Source organism: Equus przewalskii, chromosome 10, assembly GCF_037783145.1.
Source record: "Equus przewalskii isolate Varuska chromosome 10, EquPr2, whole genome shotgun sequence".
Classification (NCBI taxonomy): Eukaryota; Metazoa; Chordata; class Mammalia; order Perissodactyla; family Equidae; genus Equus; species Equus przewalskii.
Genome location: NC_091840.1, coordinates 14,085,301 through 14,106,510, shown reverse-complemented (window position 1 = coordinate 14,106,510; position 21,210 = coordinate 14,085,301). Strand labels below are relative to the sequence as shown.

At 39.2% G+C, this 21,210-nt stretch overlaps 1 protein-coding gene across 34 annotated transcripts in view; it reads left to right on the top strand.

The window, feature by feature from the left end:
* HELZ (helicase with zinc finger) overlaps nucleotides 1-21,210 on the top strand; it is a 177,060-nt gene that overhangs the window by 98,238 nt on the left and 57,612 nt on the right. For all 34 annotated transcript variants that reach the window (XM_070560226.1, XM_070560214.1, XM_070560230.1 and 31 more), the window contains 3 exons: nucleotides 10,957-11,140; nucleotides 12,914-13,142; nucleotides 19,430-19,634. In XM_070560226.1, coding sequence (XP_070416327.1) covers nucleotides 10,957-11,140; nucleotides 12,914-13,142; nucleotides 19,430-19,634 — 618 coding nt within the window. The remainder of the gene's footprint in view (nucleotides 1-10,956; nucleotides 11,141-12,913; nucleotides 13,143-19,429; nucleotides 19,635-21,210) is intronic.

Below are 21,210 nucleotides of genomic sequence, written 5' to 3'. Positions count from 1 at the left end.
TCTCTTCCAAAAGACTTATTGTCTCAGGCCTAATCTTTAGGTCTTTGATCCATTTTGAGTTTATTTTGGTGTGTGGTGAAAAAGAATGGTCAATTTTCAATCTTTTGCATGTGGCTGTCCAGTTTTCCCAGCACCATTTGTTGAAGAGACTTTCTTTTCTCCATTGTAGGCCTTCTGCTCCTTTGTCGAAGATTAGCTGTCCATAGATGTGTGGTTTTATCTCTGGGCTTTCAATTCTGTTCCATTGATCTGTGCACCTGTTTTTGTACCAGTACCATGCTGTTTTGATCACTGTAGCTTTGTAGTATGTTTTGAAATCGGGGATTGTGATTCCGCCGGCTTTGTTTTTGCTCAGGATTGCTTTAGCAATTCGCGGTCTTTTGTTGCCCCATATGAATTTTAGGATTGTTTGTTCAATTTCTGTGAAGAATGTTCTTGGGATTCTGATTGGGATAGCATTGAATCTGTATATTGCTTTAGGTAGTATGGACATTTTAACTATGTTTATTCTTCCAATCCATGTGCAAGGAATGTCTTTCCATCTCTTTATGTCGTCGTCAATTTCTTTCAAGAAAGTCTTGTAGTTTTCATTGTATAGATCCTTCACTTCCTTGGTTAAGTTTATCCCAAGGTATTTTATTCTTTTCGTTGCGATTGTGAATGGGATTGAGTTCTTGAGTTCTTTTTCTGTTAGTTCATTGTTAGTGTATAGAAATGCTACTGATTTATGTACGTTAATTTTATACCCTGCTACTTTGCTGTAGTTGTTGATTATTTCTAATAGTTTTTCTATGGATTCTTTGGGGTTTTCTATATATAAGATCGTGTCGTCTGCAAACAGCGAGAGTTTTACTTCTTCGTTACCTATTTGGATTCCTTTTATTTCTTTTTCCTGCTGAATTGCTCTGGCCAGCACCTCCAGTACTATGTTGAATAGGAGTGGTGAAAGTGGGCACCCTTGTCTTGTTCCTGTCCTCAGAGGGATGGCTTTCAGTTTTTGTCCATTGAGTATGATGTTGGCTGTGGGTCTATCATATATGGCCTTTATTATGTTGAGGGACTTTCCTTCTATACCCATTTTACTGAGGGTTTTTATCATAAAGGGGTGTTGGATCTTGTCGAATGCTTTCTCTGCATCTATTGAGATGATCATGTGATTTTTGTTTTTCATTTTGTTGATGTAGTGTATCACGTTGATTGACTTGCGGATGTTGAACCATCCCTGTGTCCCTGGTATAAATCCCACTTGATCATGGTGTATAATCTTTTTGATGTATTGCTGTATTCGGTTTGCCAAAATTTTGTTGAGGATTTTTGCATCTATGTTCATCAGTGATATCGGCCTGTAGTTCTTCTTTGTGTTGTCCTTGTCAGGTTTGGGGATCAGGGTGATGTTGGCTTCATAGAATGTGTTAGTGAGGAGAATAGGTATTAAGTCTTCTTTGAATGTTTGGTAGAATTCTCCAGAGAAGCCGTCTGGTCCTGGACTCTTATTTTTGGGGAGGTTTTTGATTACCGTTTCTATTTCCTTACTTGTGATTGGCCTATTCAGATTCTCCATTTCTTCCTGATTCAGTTTGGGGAGATTGTAGGAGTCTAGGAATTTGTCCATTTCTTCCAGGTTGTTCAATTTGTTGGCATATAGTTTTTCATAGTATTCTCTTATGATCTCTTGTATTTCATTGGTATCTGTTGTGATTTCTCCTCTGTCATTCCTGATTTTATTAATTTGCGATTTCTCTCTTCTTTTCTTGGTGAGTCTGGCTAGGGGTTTGTCAATTTTGTTAATTCTTTCGAAGAACCAACTCTTTGTTTCATTGATCCTTTCTATTGTCTTTTTTGTTTCAATATCGTTTATTTCTGCTCTTATTTTTATTATTTCCCTCCTTCTACTGACTCTGGGCTTTGTTTGTTCTTCTTTTTCTAGTTCTGTTAGGTGTCGTTTGAGGTTGCTTATGTGAGCTTTTTCTTGTTTAGTGAGGTGAGCCTGTATTGCGATGAATTTCCCTCTTAGGACTGCTTTTGCTGCATCCCAAATGATTTGGTATGTCGTGTTCTCATTTTCATTAGTCTCCAGATAAAATTTGATTTCTTCTTTAATTTCTTCAATGATCCATTGTTTGTTGAGAAGCGTGTTGTTTAGTCTCCACATTTTTGCACCTTTCTCTGCTTTTTTCTTGTAGTTGATTTCTAGTTTAATAGCATTATGATCAGAAAAGATGCTTGATATTATTTCAACTCTCTTGTATTTGTTGATGCTTGCTTTGTTTCCCAAAATATGGTCAATCCTTGAGAATGTTCCATGTGCACTTGAGAAGAATGTGTAACCTGCTGTTTTTGGATGAAGTGTTCTATATATATCTATTAAATCCATCTGGTCTAATTTTTCATTTAATTCTATTATTTCCTTGTTGATTTTCTGTCTGGATGTTCTGTCCATTGGTGTTAATGGTGTGTTGAGGTCCCCTACTATTATTGTATTGTTGTTGATGTCTTCTTTTAGTTCTATTAGGAGTTGCTTTACAAATTTTGGTGCTCCTGTGTTGGGTGCGTATATATTTATAAGTGTTATGTCTTCTTGGTGGAGAGTCCCTTTTATCATTATATATTGTCCCTCTTTATCTTTCTTTATCTGTTTTGTTTTGAAATCTACCTTGTCTGATATTAGTATAGTGACACCTGCTTTCTTTTGTTCATTATTAGCTTGGAGTATTGTTCTCCATCCCTTCACTCTGAGTCTGTGTTTGTCTTTGGAGCTGAGGTGTGTTTCCTGGAGGCAGCATATTGTTGGATCTTGTTCTTTGATCCATCCTGCCACTCTGTGTCTTTTGATTGGGGCGTTCAATCCATTTACATTTAGAGTGATTATTGAGATGTGGGGGCCTACCACTACCATTTTGTGTCTTGTTTTCCGGTTTTCTTCAATTTCCTTTGTTTCTCGTCCCGTGGTTTAATCTGTTCTGATGTAGAGCTGCTACTCTCTGTTGTTGTCGTTCTACTTATCTCCTCTGCTCTTGGTTTTGTAGCCACTTTCCTTTTTTGGATTTTTCAGGAATGAGGGTTTTCCTGAGGATTTCCTGAAGAGGAGGTTTTGTGGCAATGAACTCCCTTAATTTTTGTTTATCTGGGAAAGTTTTTATTTCTCCATCGTATTTGAAGGATATTTTCGCTGGGTAGAGAATTCTCGGCTGTAGATTTTTGTCCTTCAGATTTTTGAATATATCATTCCACTCTCTTCTAGCCTGTAAAGTTTCTGCTGAGAAATCTGCTGATAGCCTGATGGGGGTTCCTTTGTAGGTTAGTTTCTTTTGCCTGGCTGCCCTTAGTATTTTCTCCTTTTCGTTGACTTTTGCTAGCTTCACTACTATATGCCGTGGAGTTGGTCTTCTTGCATTGATAAAGTTTGGAGATCTATTGGCTTCTGTCACCTGAAGATCCATCTCTCTCACCAGATTTGGGAAGTTCTCAGCCATTATTTCTTTGAATAGGCTTTCTGCCCCTTTCTCCTTCTCTTCTCCCTCTGGTATACCTATAATCCTTACGTTGCATCTCCTAATTGTGTCTGATAATTCTCGGAGAGTTTCTTCATTTCTTTTTAGTCTTGCTTCTCTCTCCTCCTCTGCCTGCAGCAATTCTATATTGCCATCTTCCAAATTGCTAATTCTTTCCTCCATATTGTCAGCCCTACTGTTCAGAGCATCTAGATTTTTCTTAATCTCCTCTATTGTTTTCTTCATTTCCAATATTTCTGTTTGGTTCTTCTTTATCGTATCAAACTCTTTTGTGACATAGCTCCTGAACTCGTTGAGTTGTCGGTCAGAATTCTCTCTTAACTCATTGAGAATTTTAATGATGGCTGTTTTGAAGTCATCATCATTTAGGTTATATATCTCATTTTCTTTGGGATTGTTTTCTGTGTATTTGTTACTTTCTTTCTGTTCTGGAGATTTAATGTATTTTTTCATATTGCTTGATGTTGTTGATTTGTGCCTCCTCATGGAGATAGAGTTTAGTTGCTCCTTTCACTTGTTTCAGCTGCTGCTGTGGGGGAGCAGCTGTTTATACTGCACCAACCAGGAACCCTGTCCGCATTTGCTAACTGGGCCTGGGCCCCTCCTCGTAGCCACAGTGGCCCTTTGGATTCCCTCCTCTGCCGTGGGGGCCGTCACAGGGGGCTTCAGGCTGCTGGTGCCTACTGTTGCAGCCCACCTAGATGTCCTCCTTCCTTGGGGTCTGCAACGGTGTTATGGGCTTTTCCAGTGGCCAGGGGTGGGATCACTTATATTTGTCGCTCCGTTGCTGTCGGCACCCACCAAATCTCACTTGTCCTCTATGGGTCGCAGGAGAGCTGTTGGCATCTTCTACAGTCTGTGGTTAGTTCACCTAGCTATGCTGCTTTTGCCCTGGGGTCTTCCAGCCTTGTGGCTGGTGGCTGGGTGCCTTCTACTGGTGCTGTGCAGAGGCTTTCCCTAAGGCTGCTGTGAGCCTGTAGGGTTTCCCCCTAGGCTACTAAGCTGGGTCTCTGGAACTCTCTCCAGCCCCAGTCCTCTCCGAGATCTCCGGCAATCCCTAGTCCCGCGGGGCGGGCAACGGCAGCTGGGGGTCGCCCCGCCCTCTGGGCTTCTCTCCGGGCCTCTCCCGGGAGCCCTGAATGCTGGGCGTGGCCCCTCTTCTAATGGCAGATGGAGAGTTTTGTCTGCTGCCCGGGCGGAACTCCGGAGCTTCCCCTCCAGGTCGCAGAGCCGGCCTTTGAAACTTCCCCCAGCCCCAGTCCTCTCCGAGATCTCCGGCAATCCGTAGTCCCACGGGGTGGGCAACGGCAGCTGGGGGTCGCCCCGCCCTGTGGGATTCTCTCCGGGGCTTTCCCGGAGTTGAGTGCTAGGCGTGGCCCCTTCGCTAATGGCAGACAGAGAGTTTTGTCTGCTGCCCGGGCAGAATTCTGTAATGTCCCCTCCGGGTTGCAGAGCCAGCCTTTGAAACGTCCCCCAGCCCCAGTCCTCTCTGAGATCTCCAGCAATCCCTAGTCCCACGGGGCGGGCAATGGCAGCTGGGGGTCACCCCGCCCTCTGGGATTCTCTCCGGGCCTCTCCCGGAGCCGTGAATGCTGGGCGTGGCCCCTCTGCTAATGGCAGACAGAGAGTTTTGTCTGCTGCCCGGGCAGAACTCCGGAGCTTCCCCTCCGGGTTGCAGAGCCGGCCTTTGAAACTTCCCCCAGCCCCGGTCCTCTCCGAGATCTCCGGCAATCACTACTTCCACGGGGCGGGCAACGGCAGCTGGGAGACCTCCGTACCCTCAGCAACTCTCTCTGGGACCCTCCGGGCACCGCGAACACCAGGCGGGGTCTCCCCACCAATGGCGGGGGGAGACTCTCCCCGCGGGCTCAGGTGTGCAACTCCAAAGTTTCCCTCTGCGTTTAGGAGTAATTGCGGGGGGTTTAGGTAGGGTTCTGGTCACCTGTTTCCACCGTCGCTCCTCTGTTGTGTGCTCGCTCCTGCCCTAGATGTGTGTAGATCCTCTGGGGGTGTCCGTTGGAAGAAAGCCACTTGCGGGTACTAGGCTGCTCGGTCGGGGTCGGAGAGTTTTCACCTATTTCCACATCCTCCCGGAGGAAAGTCTGTCCGCCTTCCGATGCATAGTTGCGTGGGTATCTCAGACGTCCTGAGATGCTGTCTGGATATCCTTTGTCAAGCGATAAGTGTCCAAATAATTGTAGACTCGAAGGGGGAGAAGCAAAGAGGACTACTCACGGCGCCATCTTGGATCTTCCTCACATTTTAAAAATTTTATATCATGTGTTTGTGTATCACCTGACTTGAGTCTTCTTTCACATACTTGAAATGGTAGAATGAAAGAGAGTGATCGCAGATCATCCTTTTTTTCCTTGATTCTGACTGAATTCGTATCCCACAGTAATGAAGTGGTCTCAATATAATGCCAAGTTGGGGAAAAAAAGCAGAATTTAAATACTAAGCACCAAGACATGATTCTTAACCTTAAGAAATTCAGTCTGAGGGGAGGAGCTAGGGAAACAAATGATCATAAGAAAATAAGATAAGTGAGAGGTAGACAGAGTTGTACGGACATGGAAAATGAGTCCGCCAGGCTCGATGGAGCCTATGGCATAGAGGAGAACATGGTTTTTGTCTCATATATAATGGGACTGTCTAGTTAGTTTCCTGTATGTTTGTATTGTTAGGTCTTCCTAGGGGATTGACCTTTTTATCATTGTAAAATGTCCTTGTTTATCTCTGGTAACATCTTTTTGATTTTAAGTGGATTTGTCTGGTGTTAGTATAGCCACTCCAGCTAACTTATGGTTGCTATCTGCAGGGTGTATCTTTTTCTGTCCTTTTACTTTCGTTCTATTTGTATCTTTGAATGTAAACTATCTCCTATATAGTTATATAGTAGACTAGATCGTTACATCCTGTTTGTTATGTTTTTTAATTTTAAATCTAGTCTGAAAATAACTGCCTTTTGATTGGATTGTTTAGTTCATTCACATTTAATGTTATTATTGATATGGTTGCATTTCCCTCTGCCCTTTGCTTTTTGATTCTTGTGTGTTTTGTTTTCTTTTTTGGTGAGGAAGATTTGCCCTGAGCTAGCATCCATTGCTAGTCCTCATCCGTTTTGTACATGGGTTACCTCCACAGCATGGCCGACGAGTAGAACCAGTCTGCGCCCAGGATCTGAACCTGGGCCGCCGAAGTGGAGTGTGTGGAACTTTAAGCAGTCGGCCATGGGGCTGGCTCCTCTCTGGTGTTTTTTGAACCTTTGTTTCTCCTTTACTGCCTCTGTTTGCCTTCAGTGCGTCTTTTCTAGTGTCACATTTCAATTTCTTTAATTGTTTATCAACTGTATATTTTTCAGTTGTTTTCTTAGTGGTTTCTCTAGGGCTTATAGTATGTATCTTTTTTTTTTTTTAAGATTTTATTTTTCTTTTTTCTCCCCAAACCCCCTGGTACATAGTTGTGTATTTTTAGTTGTGAGTCCTTCCACTTGTGGCCTGTGGGATGCCACCTCAGCATAACTTGATGAGTGGTGCCATGTCCGCGCTCAGGATTCGAACTAGCCAAACACTGGGCCACCAAAGCAGAGCGCACGAACTTAACCACTCTGCCACGGGGCCAGCCCCTGAAGTATCTATCTTATCTTATGAGAATCTACATCAGATTTATACTGACTTAATTCCAATGAAATATAGAAACTTTACTCCTGCATATCTCTGTTCCCTCTCTCCGTGTGCTATTATTGTCACTCATGTTATACCTATATGTATAACAACTCAACAGTACATTGCTATAATTATTACTATATGTAATTTTATGCCCTTTAAGGATTCTGAGAGAAGAAAGGGCAGGCAACTACATATTTATAGAGTTTGCTATATTAACCATCTTATTTACGATTTCTGATCCTCTTCACTTCTTTCTGTGGATTCGAGTTACCATCTGGTGTCAGTTTCCTTTGTGCTGCTATTGTCAAACATATTACATCTGTATGTTGTAGCCTAACAATAGTTATATACTCCGTGTTGTTTCATACAATTGCTCTTTAAATCAGTTGAGGGGAAAAGAGAAGAAATATGCTGTTATACTGTCTTTTATAATTAATCACATAATTACCTTTAGTAATGTGCTTTGTGTGGATTTGAATTACTATGTGGTGTCACTTGCTTTCAGCCTGAAGAGCTTCCTTTAGTAGGTACTTTAGGACAGGTCTGCTAGTAAGGAATTCTTTCAGTTTTCATTTATCTGGGAATGTCTTTATTTTGCGTTCAGTTTTGAAAGGTAGTTTTGCTGGTCATTAGATTTTTGGTTGAGGTACTTCTTTCAGCATGTTGAAATATGCTTTCTTACTGCTTTGTTGCCTTCATTGTTTCTGACGAGAAGTTATCTGCTAATCTTACTGGAGGACCTTTGTAAGTGACGAGTTTTTATCTTGCTGTTTTCAAGATTTTATTTTTGTCTTTGACTTCCAGCATATTGACTCTGATGTGTCTGGGTGTGAATCTCCTTGCATTTATTTTACTTGAAGTTCACTGAGCTTACTGAGCTTGCTGTGTGTAGATTAATGTTTTTGATCAAATTTGGAAAATTTTTAGCCTTTGTTTCTTTGAATTTTTTTCTGCTCCTGTCTCTTCTTCAGGTTCTCCCATTATATGTATGTTGGTGAGCTTAAGTTTCACATTTCTTTGAGACTGTTCTTTTTTTTTCCTCTGTTCTTTAGGGTGCATGATCTCTATCTTCATGTTTGCTTATTTGTTCTTCTGCCAGCTCAAATCTCCTTTTTTTTGCTGAGGAAGATTTGCCCTGAGCTAACATCTGTTGCCAATCTTCCCCCTTTTGCTTGAGGAGGATTCACCTTGAGCTAACATCTGTGCCAGTCTTCCTCTGTTTTGTATGTGGGTTGCTGCCGCAGCATGACCACCAATGAGTGCTGTATGTCCATGCCCGGGAACCGAACCTGGGCCACTGAAGTGGAATGCACTGAACTTAACCACTGGGCCATGGGGCCAGCCCCAGCTCAAATCTGCTTTTGAGATCCTATAGTGAATTTTTCATTTCAGTTACTTTACTTTTCCTCTCCCTGAAGCATAAACTGGTCTATGGTATGATCCAAATGAAGTTGGGCCCCTTAGCACAGGCAGGGTGTTGCCAGTTTGTAGAGCTTACTCTGACCCTCTTGGGACAGAAATTACGGAGCAGTTGCTGTGGGAGGATGTGGAACTGGCTCTTCACCAGCTGTCCCACCCGCCTCACCCCTATGGAGCAAGAGCTCTGTGTGTGTCATATATATGTGTAGAATCTATGCTGCCATCCAGCTGCTACACCACCCAGTGTGGATCTTTTGCAGTTCAGAGCTGGGGAGGGTGGGATCTGCTGATATTCGTTGTCTGCTGACTCTGCTGGGAAGCTGGGGAACATGGCGATTGTCAGCTGCCAATCCCACTGGATCAGCTCTCCTGTAATACCTTCTGTGTGGGAAAAGGAGACTATGCTCTTTACCCACTGACCCACTCAGATCCTCCCTATGTAGCAGGAGATGAGCGTAGGGGAACAGGCACCACCCAGCTGCTGCTAACTGCTCAGTGTAGGCCTTCTGCAGCATGTTGCTGTGGAAAATGGGATCTCTGATGTTCACCAGCTGCCACAACCACCTGGAATAGCTCTTTCACCCCTGGAGCTGGGGGTATGGGAACTGCCTCTCAGTTGCTAAAATAGTCCCATAAGACAGAGCTGTGGGGTGATGGGTGCTGTCTCTAGATTAATTGCCCTAGCCTCTCACTCTTCTTATTGAGTTTCTGAAGATTTTATTGAAGAAATACTTCTCAGTTTCTTGTAAGCTCATTGATCAATCTCCAGAGACTTTGAGGGACTGTTTGCTAATTTTGACCAGCTTAATAGATGTCTGTCTGGGAGAGAGGTTTCCCCAAGCTCCTTATACCACCATTCCAAGTCTGTGTATTTTGACTACAGTTTTATGCTGCCTAGAATACAAGGGTGTAAACGGAGGGATGAAGTGGAAAAATGGTTAGGTGTTGCTTAGTGGTAGGAGGTCTGTGTGTGTGGGGTAGGCAGCAGAAGTGTCTCCCCAACTTTCATCTACCCCGTAACGAACTAAATGGATAAAGACAGCTTTTTTCTTATTCCTTCTTGCAGTAGACTCCCACCCACCTTGCTTGTTCCTTATAGTGAGAGCACCATGTTTTCAGTCCAGTTGGCTCTTCAGAATCCTTGAACAGTCTATATATTTGGTGCACTTCCTATTATATTATTATAACAATAGGGTGACTGTAGTCTATACCTCTATCATTTATTGAATTTGTATCTGTAAGTGGGAACTGCATCCTAGCCAATAATCCTCAAATGCTTTAAAGGAATAAACACTGGCAAATTTTATTAAGTATATTTAATGTAAATTTAAGTAGATATTATTAATAAGTGGTAAATAAATAAATAATGTATTTGAAGAATTTAAAAAAAATTTCTCCTTCCTTTCTATGCCCCTTGATTCTTTCCTGACCCTCTATTGAGCTTGTCTTGTATATAATATATATATATATATATATATATATATAAAACGATTTCTTATTAGGAATCTGTTTTCTAAATATACAGTAATCTCTTAGCAGGCAAGGAACCTGTTTTATTAATCATCGTATCCTCCACTATGCCAAGTGTTGAAACTATTTGATCAATTGATTGAATTAAAATAGATCGAACTACACTAAAAGCCCTACTATAATCCAGTAAGTGTGGTCCAAAAAATTCAGTTGGGTAAAATATGGTGTTACTTTATTCCAAGGTTGATGAAATGGCTTGGGCAAACTTGTACAACTAGAAGGCAGTGAGTTCTGAAAGTCTGTTTCTCTGATTCACATTTGTCCTAGTTGCAGCTATGGTTCAATACCAGCTGTTGGCTGCTCTGCTTGGTTATCTGAGTAGGGGCAGGGAGGAGTGCTAGACCTTGTACTGCTGAAGCTTAATGGTGGCACTGACTCTAGGAATCTTCTAGTTGATTGGTTAGTTTCATTGACCTGATCCTGAGAGAGTGAACTGAGAAATGCTGGGAATGTGGGGACTTGTGTCTCTGTTCCCTAGGTGGGGCTACCAGTTTCATGGCCCCAGCCCTGTCCTTCTCCCCACACCTGAACTTCACTGAACCTGTCCCCTTTAAGAATGGTGGCTGGGTGAAGGGTCAGAGCCAATGGCCAGTTACATTGTCTCTGAATTTCAAGTTTTCACTGTGTGTGTTATTGTAGAATTTTACTGTTTGAAATGTAAATAATTTTTTCTCACTGTGTTCATATTAGCAAAGCGTTATTCCTATTTAGAGGTAATTTTTAAATGACATTTGCTGAAATAGAATCCTTTATACATCTTTTTCAGTTACCATATTCTTTTCTCCAAACAATGTATAACTTTAATATGTATCTGTGTTTGATTAAAGGTATTTGAAGTGGTAGAACGTGTGGAAGAGTTAAGAAGGAAGTGGCCAGTAGCGTGGGGGAAGTTAGATGATGGCAGTATTGGTGTGGTGACTCCGTATGCTGATCAAGTGTTTAGGATACGTGCTGAACTTCGAAAAAAGAGATTATCTGATGTTAATGTAGAAAGGGTGCTGAACGTTCAAGGTGAGTATTAATTGAAATGAATAAGTTGTTCAGATGTTTTAAGCATGTGCTCATTTGATTTTTAATTCTCAAGATCTCTTTTCTGGACAATTAATTATGTATTCATTTCATATGAAATTTTTTAATGCCAAATTAGGCAATTAAAGGTTAGGCTCATTTACATGTTTATTAAATTTTTATATCCAAATAAAAGAAGTATGAACAAATGGACTTCTCAGTGACCGTAATTGTGTAAATGCCATACACACTATCTGTATGCTATAGTTACAGTCACAGTAGATAGAGCTCCTACTGTTGTTATACTGTATCCGAGGACTAATTTTTTCATAGGGATTTTTAAAAACTTGTACCTGTCAAGCAAATTTTGTTTAAATGCATTTTTAAAGGGATAGCTTGTATTTTATGTATAGATTTTCTTAAGTGAATAGTTATCGAGTCTTTTAAATTGTCTTCATGTAATTAGTTGCTATAAAATTTGTGCTTTTAAATATATGAAGCAACAGAATGATATGAGTGCTAAAAAAACGCCCACTACAGTCTTAGGTTTCATAGTCATAAACAACAGTAAGAGTAATACAATCTCTAGATCATGGGACAAAAATAGCTCCGCCAGCCAATGGGTGGTTCAGGTCATGCAGTATTTGGGTGTGTATGTTGGAATATTAGTAAACTAAAAAGCCCCAGAGGAGACCTAGGATAGTTGGCAGTCTGGAAACTGCCACATGGGAGCCAGGAATGGTTGAGAGAACTGGGGTTGTTTGGCCTAGAGAACAGACGACTAAATATTGACATTAAAACTGTATTCACATATTTGGAGACTTGTCATAGAATGAGGGAGTAGATGTGTTACTATAAGAAAGAGCATTTAAAAAAATGCGCAAACTAGGCTCTGTAAGGTCAGCCGTGTCTGCCTTGTTCGGTGAGAAGCTAGATGACCCTGTTTCCAGGAAGTGGCCTTGTATTGAGTGGGACGTTGGAATAGATAATTACTAAGGTTGGTTCCAGCAGTAATATTTTTTAAAAATTTTAATAAAATTTACCGTTTTAGTTTACAAACACATAAAATTCCACAGTTCAGTGTCTTTATGTGCGTTTACATTGTTGTGTAACCATCACCACTGTCTGTCTCCAGAGCTCTTTTCATCTTATAAAACTGAAACTCTGTACCCATCAAACACTAAGTTTGCATTCCACCTCTTCTCTCCCCACAGCCCATGGCAACCACCATTCTATTTTAGGGACCTCATATAACTTCAGTCATACAGTATTTGTCCTTTTTTGACTGACTTGTTTCACTTAGCATAATGTCTTCAAGGTTCGTCCATGTTGTAGCATGTGTCAGAATTTCTTTCCTTTTTTAAGACTGTATAACACTCCATTGTATGTATATACCACGTTTTGTTTATCTGTTCATCTGTTGATGGACCCTTGGGATGCTTCTACCTTTTGGCCATTGTGAATAATGCTCTTTTGAGTGTACAAATATCTGTTTGAGTTCTTGCTTTCATTTCTTTGGGGAAATTGGGAAGTTTCTTACCCAAAAGTGGAATTGCTGCATCATGTGTTAATTCTATGCTGAATTTTTTGAGGAACAGCCATACTATTTTCCATAGTGTTTTACATACCATTTTATATTCCCACCTGCAGTGCACAAGAGTTCCAATTTCAGCACATCCTCACCAACATCTGTTATTTAGCAATAACATTTAAAAAAATGAAATGCTTTTATTATATCAGTGGTTCAGAATAATAATCGTCTTTTATTTTTTATAGGAAAGCAATTCAGAGTTTTGTTTCTTAGCACAGTACGTACAAGGCATACTTGTAAACATAAACAGACACCAATTAAAAAGAAAGAGCAACTGCTGGAAGATTCCACAGAGGACTTAGATTATGGTTTTTTATCTAACTACAAACTTCTCAATACTGCCATCACAAGAGCACAATCTCTGGTTGCTGTGGTGGGTGATCCCATTGCTCTGTGCTCTATTGGAAGATGCAGGTAATTATGTGTTACTGATTGAGACATTGAGGGGAAAATATAGAGTAATTTGCATCCCTGTGTATACGTTTATTTACATGACCTCTTGGCTGATTAAAATCAGGTGTACTCTTCCCTGATATCCAGTGGAAACGTAAAAATATGTTGCTTTGTGTCTATTCAGCCTATACATAATTGTATATTCATTCATTCAGTCATCATTCAACAGATATTTCCTGAGTGCCCACAATGTTCTAAGCACTCTTCTAGCCACTGAGGATACATCAGTGAACAAAATAGACAGCAGTCTCTGCCTTTGTGGGGCTCACAGTTTATTGGGGAGGAGAGGAAGACTGAGAATCAACAAAATAAAAGTACTGTGTAGTATGTTATGTGGTAAGTTCAATGAAAAAGAAATGAACATTAAGGGGAATTAGGAGTGATGGGGGGGGCTGGTTTGTGGTTGGACGTAATGTGGTCAGAGTAGGCCTCGCTGAGAAGCTGACTTTGGAGGTGAGGGAGTGAGGCAGGCCGACACCTGGGGAAAAAGTACTCCAGGAAGAGGGAACAGCTAGTGCAGGGATCCTGGAGGGGGCTTTGCATGTGTACGGATCCTTGATGGAGACTAAATTTTACATTGATGTTTCGCTTTTTTCCTTCACTATTGTTTTAGCTCATTTTTGATGAATTTCTTTCTCTGCTCATTTTCTCTCAAGGCTTCTCAATGTAAATAATTCTTTGTGTCTTGTTAATCCAGAGGATCTTAAAATGAGGGGGATTGGATGTGGTTGTTACTTGTCGTTGGATAGTATTGTTAATATTCCTTAGATTGTAATGATAAGGAACTATTTCTACTAAAATGTTAAAATATCAACATAAAAAATTTCTCTTTATATAATTCTGATTTATACCAGTTAATAGTATTTTTAACTATGAAGGCAGTAATATAAGACTTGGCCTTTGCAGTATTGAAAAACTATGTTAGCATTAACAAAAAAAATTAACAAAAATTTATAATATCCTTTTATGAAAAAGAAATACACTAGGGATTACCTAAAATTTTATGAATATTCTAGTACCTGTCAAAGTGAGTTTAGAATAGTAGAAAGAGATGTAGACAGTCTCAAATATGCCTTAGGTTTTAATTTCTTTTGGATGTTAGACTTAACGTAGACAAAGCGGTTAAGAGTGGCCTCCTTCCTCCTCCTCCTCCTCCTCCTCCTTGTTTTTTTTGTGAGGAAGATTGGCCCCGAGCTAACATCTGTGCCAATCTTCGTCTGTTTTATGTGGGATACCAGCACAGCGTGGCCTGATGAGTGCTGCTAGGTCTGCACCCAGGATCTGAATCTGCAAACCCTGGGCTGCTGAAGCCGAGTGCACGAATTAACCACTATGCCACTGGGCTGGCCCCAGGAGTGGCCTTCTTTAAACCAGGTTTTCTGTTGCAATATAGATGTGGCAGCATTATATTGTCTATTTTCCTGTTTTAGCAGTAAAAAAAGTATTCTATGGGAAGGAAGATGATTTGGGATCTCTAAGAATAAGCTGCATGTAGTAGAGTTTAAGACTTCAAAAGAAGTTAATATCCTTTATGGGGAAAGCCATTAACAAAGGAATCAAGTAGAGTTTTAATTTATGATTACATTATGAAAAATAACCTTTTATTTAAAGAAAACCCCAGAATTTGAATGGTCTGTGACTTATTCATGTCTAGCTAAACAATTCTGTTGTAAAATATCTTTATTTCATATTTTTAAAATAGAGTTCCATTCATTTTTAGCCACTAATGACAAAAAATTAGGGAAGTGAATATATTAATTCCAAGATACAAATGAATAAAATTAAGTATATTAATTTGGCTTCTCTTCTGAGAATTTGACTTTAGTTACTTTATTATTCATTGAAAGTGTATTTGGTTCGAATATTGCTGTGATGTTTTACCATTTTTGTTTATATTTGTCATTTGATAAATGTGAAAATGCATACAGTTTGATTAGAATTTAATACATTAAAACACATGTATAAAATAGGACATGTATTAAAAACAACCAGAAACTGTTGGGGGAGTAAATAGGTATACAATAGTCTTGAGCCACATTCATTTTGAATTCTCCTTATAAATAATTTCAAGCATTTACCAACATGACTATTTTTTTTAAACCATTACACCTTTCTATAGAGTCATATTATACTGTGAATTGCATGAGATCAGCATTTTTCACCCCTTCTCTGACATAAATCATTACTGTCTCAGAGCAAATAGGTGAATAATTCTTCCTAAAGTCATGCTGTCAGAATTATCCAGGGCTAATTTTTAACTGGAAGTCAGGTCTACTGGTTGCTTATTTCTTGCTACGCAGCTGGGATGTGTCAAGGACTGCAAATTAGTTTATAAGCTGAGCAAAATATTTTCAGAGAGGTGAATATATTGTGTAGGGAGAGAAAAATCCTGTGATCTGTAACTAAACAGGAATGTTCTCTGTTATGTGGGCTAGTTTAGTCATGGCTGCGACCTAAGAGCTGGTAGTTGAGGCATATGGATATTTATGCTTTAATTTTTCTAGTTTTATTAGAAATTAATTTAATCTCACAATACAAGTAAACCTGGAGGACACAATGTGAATCTTAGGTACTATGATAATGGAAGAATGAATTCTTTGTAGTTTAAGTTAATCAGGACTTCCCCCCTCATTCAATATTTACTAAAAAGTAAGATGATATTTCCAAATATTGATCAAAGTTTCAAGGAATAATTACTGTGTATACTGTAACTGTTTAGAGGGAAACCAGTTATATGTTTTTTGCTGTAAAGTATTTTTAAATAGAAATTTTCATTAACTTGAAATGAATGTAGTGAACTTCTCCCCCCCCCCCCGCTTACTAAACCAACAAATATTAATATAGTAGCTGCTGTTTATCAACAGCTTTCTCTGTGCCAGGTGCTTGGTCAAGGGCTTTGCACACTTTGTCTAGTTCAGTCATCCCAACAACCCTGCAATGTGGGTGTTTTGTTTGTATTTTGAATGGGCAGCCTGACTCAGAGAGTTTAAGTTACTGCCCGAGGTCACACAGCCGTTAAGTGGTTCAGTCCAGCAGATATCAGGTTGACTTCCAGATCCGAGCTCTTCTCATTGGGTTGGTTCCCATACCTTTCCCAGGAAGTGATGAAAATCTGCACTGGGTGGGGAGAGGCATAGAGGGGAGTGATGCATTTCTCCAAGCCATTGTGTTTGGAGAAGGTCTTCCTTTGAGTGAATTTCCTCATTAGCAAATTCCATTTACTCAGTGAGAGAGAAACATGTTTCACATATGTGTATAGATGTGTGTATATGTGTATGTATACACTCACACTCTCTCTCTATGACCTAAGGACCCCAAGTGATTTTTCAGTGATTTATCAGTGATCCTAGAAGCAAGGTTAGCATAAAAACAAAAGCACAGTTTGTGTTCATGCAGTGATTAAAAGTAAGGTTACAATGTAGAGACACACTTGAGTTCACTAACCAACATTACTAAACAAATTGTTGACATAATAATATGTTACCATTCTAGGGAGAGGGCTGAGAGTGGGCGAAGCCTTTACAGAACCACAGTGGTGAATTCTTGTCTTCCTTCTGAGTGTGCTCGGGTTCTCAAGGATCTTCCAGTTACGTGTTCAGAAATGCCTTCTAGTGCCGTGCATAGTATTTCATTGAAGTGTTGGGGAGTTCAAGGGCAGTCTGAATGGTCTTTGAAAGCCTTCACAAAGAGAGAAAAAAGGGAAGTTTTTAACTTTAAAACTAAGAATTTTTGAAGAAAAAGTACATTTCTCTGGAAGTTTAAAACTGAGAAATAAAACTCTTTTCAGTAATAAGGTGTGATAATAAGACTGTTGCTGCCCTATTTTACATGTGAGGACACTGAGGTACAAAGGGACTTTAAGTAATTTGCCTGAAATTACGCCACTGCTGAGTGACAGAGCCACGACTGAAACCAGGCTGTGTAGTCTGGAATCCATGCGCTTGACCATTTTGCTCTATCCGTGGGGCAATCGAGACAAGTGAGATTTAAAATGGAAATTTCAGGTTACTTTTGGAACTAGTTTAATTTGATTAATTTATGTTAAGTGTTTTAGTGTTACTTCTGAAATGGTGTCCTTTAGCTCAAAGGCTGTTTCTTTGAGATCCCTGGGATCTTACAGACAAAGACTGTCACTGAGCTACTAGCTTCTTGTGAAATGGGAAGTTGTTTGAAGGTCCTGCTGAACTCCATGTTACTTTAACTCCTGTTCAGTGCTGTTGAGATCACTGAGGACAGTGTTGGATCAGGTGTGTGGAGTTTAAAAAAGAGATTGAAAATAGAGCAAGTGCTAACATTTTGGCTGTGTAAGCTGGAAATGAAAATATGTTATAAGAAATTGATATTAAAAACTAATCTAGAGTAAAGGCCAATCCATTCTCTCCTTGTTTTGCCCTTTCTTGAAGTTCAATGCAAATATGAAATACCACTCTCTGAAACTGATACCTTATCAGTTAGACCAAAAGAAACTTCCTTTTGATACAGCATGTAGAATACAGTTGAATATTGCAGCTTTTTTTTTTAATCAAAAGGGTGGGAAAGTTTGTGGATTTTAGATCCTGAGTGCTATATTAAAGATAATCCAGGGGCCGGCCCTATGGCGCAGCAGTTAAGTTGGCATGCTCCGCTTTGGCGGCCTGGGTGGGGTTCACTGGTTCGGATCCCGGGTGCGGACTTATGCACTTCTTGGCAAGCCATGCTGTGGCAGGTGTCCCACTTATAAAGTAGAGGAAGATGGGCACGGATGTTAGCTCTGGGCCAGTCTTCCTCAGCAAAAAGAGGAGGATTGGTGGCAAATGTTAGCTCAGGGCTAATCTTCCTCAAAAAATAAAAAAATAAAATAAATTTTTTAAAAACCAGTTTTTAAAAAAATAATCCTCCTTTACCTGTCAGACTATGAGAAAAGAACTCAATTCCTTCAAAAGGGTTCTTAAGAGTAAAAATAAAGGGCAACTTTTAGTGTGCATTTCTTAGCAACACATACTTTCTGTAACTGAGTGACTGTCCTGTTAGCCTTTACATCTGTCAGAAATGCATATTTAATATTTTGTATCATTTTTTACTTTTCCTCTTGTTGACAAATAGGCCTGAAATTTTTTCTGAATCCATTTCTTAAACTCATCTTTAAAAAATTAGGAAAGATGGTAGAAGGCCTATGTAAGAGAAATATAGTTTGAAATTAAACTCTGCAAAGTTTTATGAATATATTAATAACTCATTTCCCATTCATGTACTTTATATTAAAACCTTTTCATTTATGCTTCTTAAAGCCATCTTGATTATCTGCTGTCCACCTGGACACAAGGATACCAACTTGGGAAGAAATCATTTTACATATCTTTTATAGCATAATAAAACATTATTTGAACCTCTGTTAAAGATAGGTATGCATGTTTATAACAGTCATTTAAAAATTTAAAACTTTTTATATGTTGTCTTTTGTAATATGTATTTAATATTTTTAATATTTGGAGATCAATTTTCAGAACTTTAGAAATAACAGTATACCACTGCAACAAGTTATGAAAGTAGTTTTCTCCTTTAGTATTTATTAATTTGATTAGGAGATGAATAATCAACGTTAAAATTAACATTCCAACTTCCTGTATTTTTCATAATTAATTTAACTCTTTTAACTTAGTCAATGTTAAAAGTTGTGCTTGTGACAAGCATTTGTTAAGTAAGAGAAAAATATAGGAGTAGCTAGTTATTTTTTAAGAATCCTCATAAGGATTATCTACTTTGTGGCTCAGCTTTATGTCCTGAGTCGGCTTTCTTAGTCGTCTAGCACCAGGCTATTTTGAGCCCATAATTCAAATTAGTTTAATTTATATATGTGCATGTGTGGATATTGTATACTGTACATGAGTATGCCCAGAAGTACAAATCTTCTGTAAAATGAGTTATCAGTTTTGAAATCTTTACTTGCTATGTGGATAACAAAAACCATCGCTTTGAATTAGTGTCCATAGTTGAGCATTGACCATGTTACTTGCATTGATCAGCTAAAATTAACTGAGAGCATAATTTGTATGTTCCGCAGTACTAGACACGACTATAGTTTCAGAATCAAACTTCTGGAGTCTTGTAATCTGATGGAAAGATTGTACCCAAATCATAGTCAGATGAATATTGGATCTAAGGATTTGGGTTGGGGGGAGGAAATTTGAAATTATCTTTAGTTGCTTATGTTCATTTCTGTGATCTCATCCACTGAAATTGTAAACTGATCTTCTAAATCTTTTTTGTAGGAAATTTTGGGAGCGATTTATTGCCCTGTGTCATGAAAATAATAGCCTACATGGAATCACGTTTGAACAGATCAAAGCTCAGCTAGAGGCTTTAGAACTAAAGAAGACATATGTATTGAATCCACTGGCACCTGAATTTATCCCCCGGGCTCTAAGACTGCAGCATTCAGGAAATACCAACAAGCTGCAGCAATCACCCCCCAAGGTAAAGCCTGTTAATGAAATTGAAGAGGTTAAAGGGAGAGAACTGCACAGAAGTGTCAAAGGTTTATTGGGCTGCAAGTTTCTTTAAGTGTTGGAATTGAAGGTTACATTTGGCGGCAAGCAGTTTCTGCAAGGAGCTTGTCTAGTCTGGACATGTAAGTGAAAATACAGTGTGATGTCTAGCCATGCTGAATGTCATAGTCATCCTTAAAAAGTTTTCAAGTACCTGATTACTTCTGGTGTCCTTTGTATAATATAACCTCCCAGTCCTCTCTACTGATACACTTGTTTTAGCGAGAAGTGAATAAAACAAAGCAGTTTAAAAGAGTATCACACTTATTAAAAGCATGCCCTTATAGCGTATTTTTTATAAGGAGTAATATTATAATAATAATATTTGTATAAAGAAAATTGTTCTAATCCTTTGTTGATGAGTAAGGAAATTTGGTGAACTTCTTGAAGATTACTTTTAGTTGATTTTGACCAGTATTTGTTGTATGAGTAGTAGTCCAGTCATTGGGAGTGGAGGTGGGGGAGTCAAGGCCATTGCTACTTGTGAACCATCGTTATTTTGGGCAGAGACAGCTGGTTTATATGCTAAAGTGCCTGAAAAAAATGCTTGCGCTTAACTATCTAGAAAAGAAAGTTATGAGAATGGCACGTTTAGTGTTTGTTCTGGTGTTTTGTTGGTGTATTTATAGTCATCAGCATGGTATTAAACTTACTGACATGAATTAAGAGAGTATATCAGTTTTGGGCTTCATTTTAAAAGTGTAAAACCTATTGTGTAAGCAATAATTAATGGTTTAATATCTTGAAAATCTTTTAGCTAAATAGATAATAAGCTGAAAAGAGAGCTTCTTTCTGTGTTAATATGCTATTGTATATTCTTAGTTTAATAAAAATGGACCTAATGTGCAATTATGCTTTAGTGATTTGAGATTACTAGAGGGTTAAGCATTTTGCATAAATGTGTCTTCTAGATTTCTAAAGCTTAAACTATTAAGAAATGAATAATGAACTTATCTATCAAACAGTTAAGTTTCTTCCATGTGCCAGCTGTTATGGTAGGTGCTAGAGAAGCAGAGATAAGCAAGTTCGCCCCCAAGTCACTTTGTGGCAAATCTTGGAGAGGTGATGGTGAGAGGAAGAGGTGGATTCAAGGCAGTTTCCACTATGGAGCTCTTGTCTAGAAGTCCACTTGAGTGGATGGAGATAGTGGGAGACTGGGGAGACATCTCAAAAATTAGAATGTAAGCTCCAGTAGGACAGAGATTTTTGCCTCTGTTATTTACTGCTCTAGCCTGTTCTAGTTCTGTGCCGAGAACAACATCTGGCTCATCATAACTGCTTAGAAGCATTTTTTAGATGAATGAGTGAAGAAGCTTAAAAAGGGCTTATACAAAAGGCGAGAGGTATAAGAGAACAAGCTTATGGGGAACAGCAGGTAGCTTAGGATATGTGAAAAGTAGGGAACCCAGTTAGAAGCTTTTAAATTTTATTCTTTTATTTAAAAAGTTGCAAAATCATTATATCCTTTGCACATTCTTAAATACAGTAAACTCTTCATACTTTCT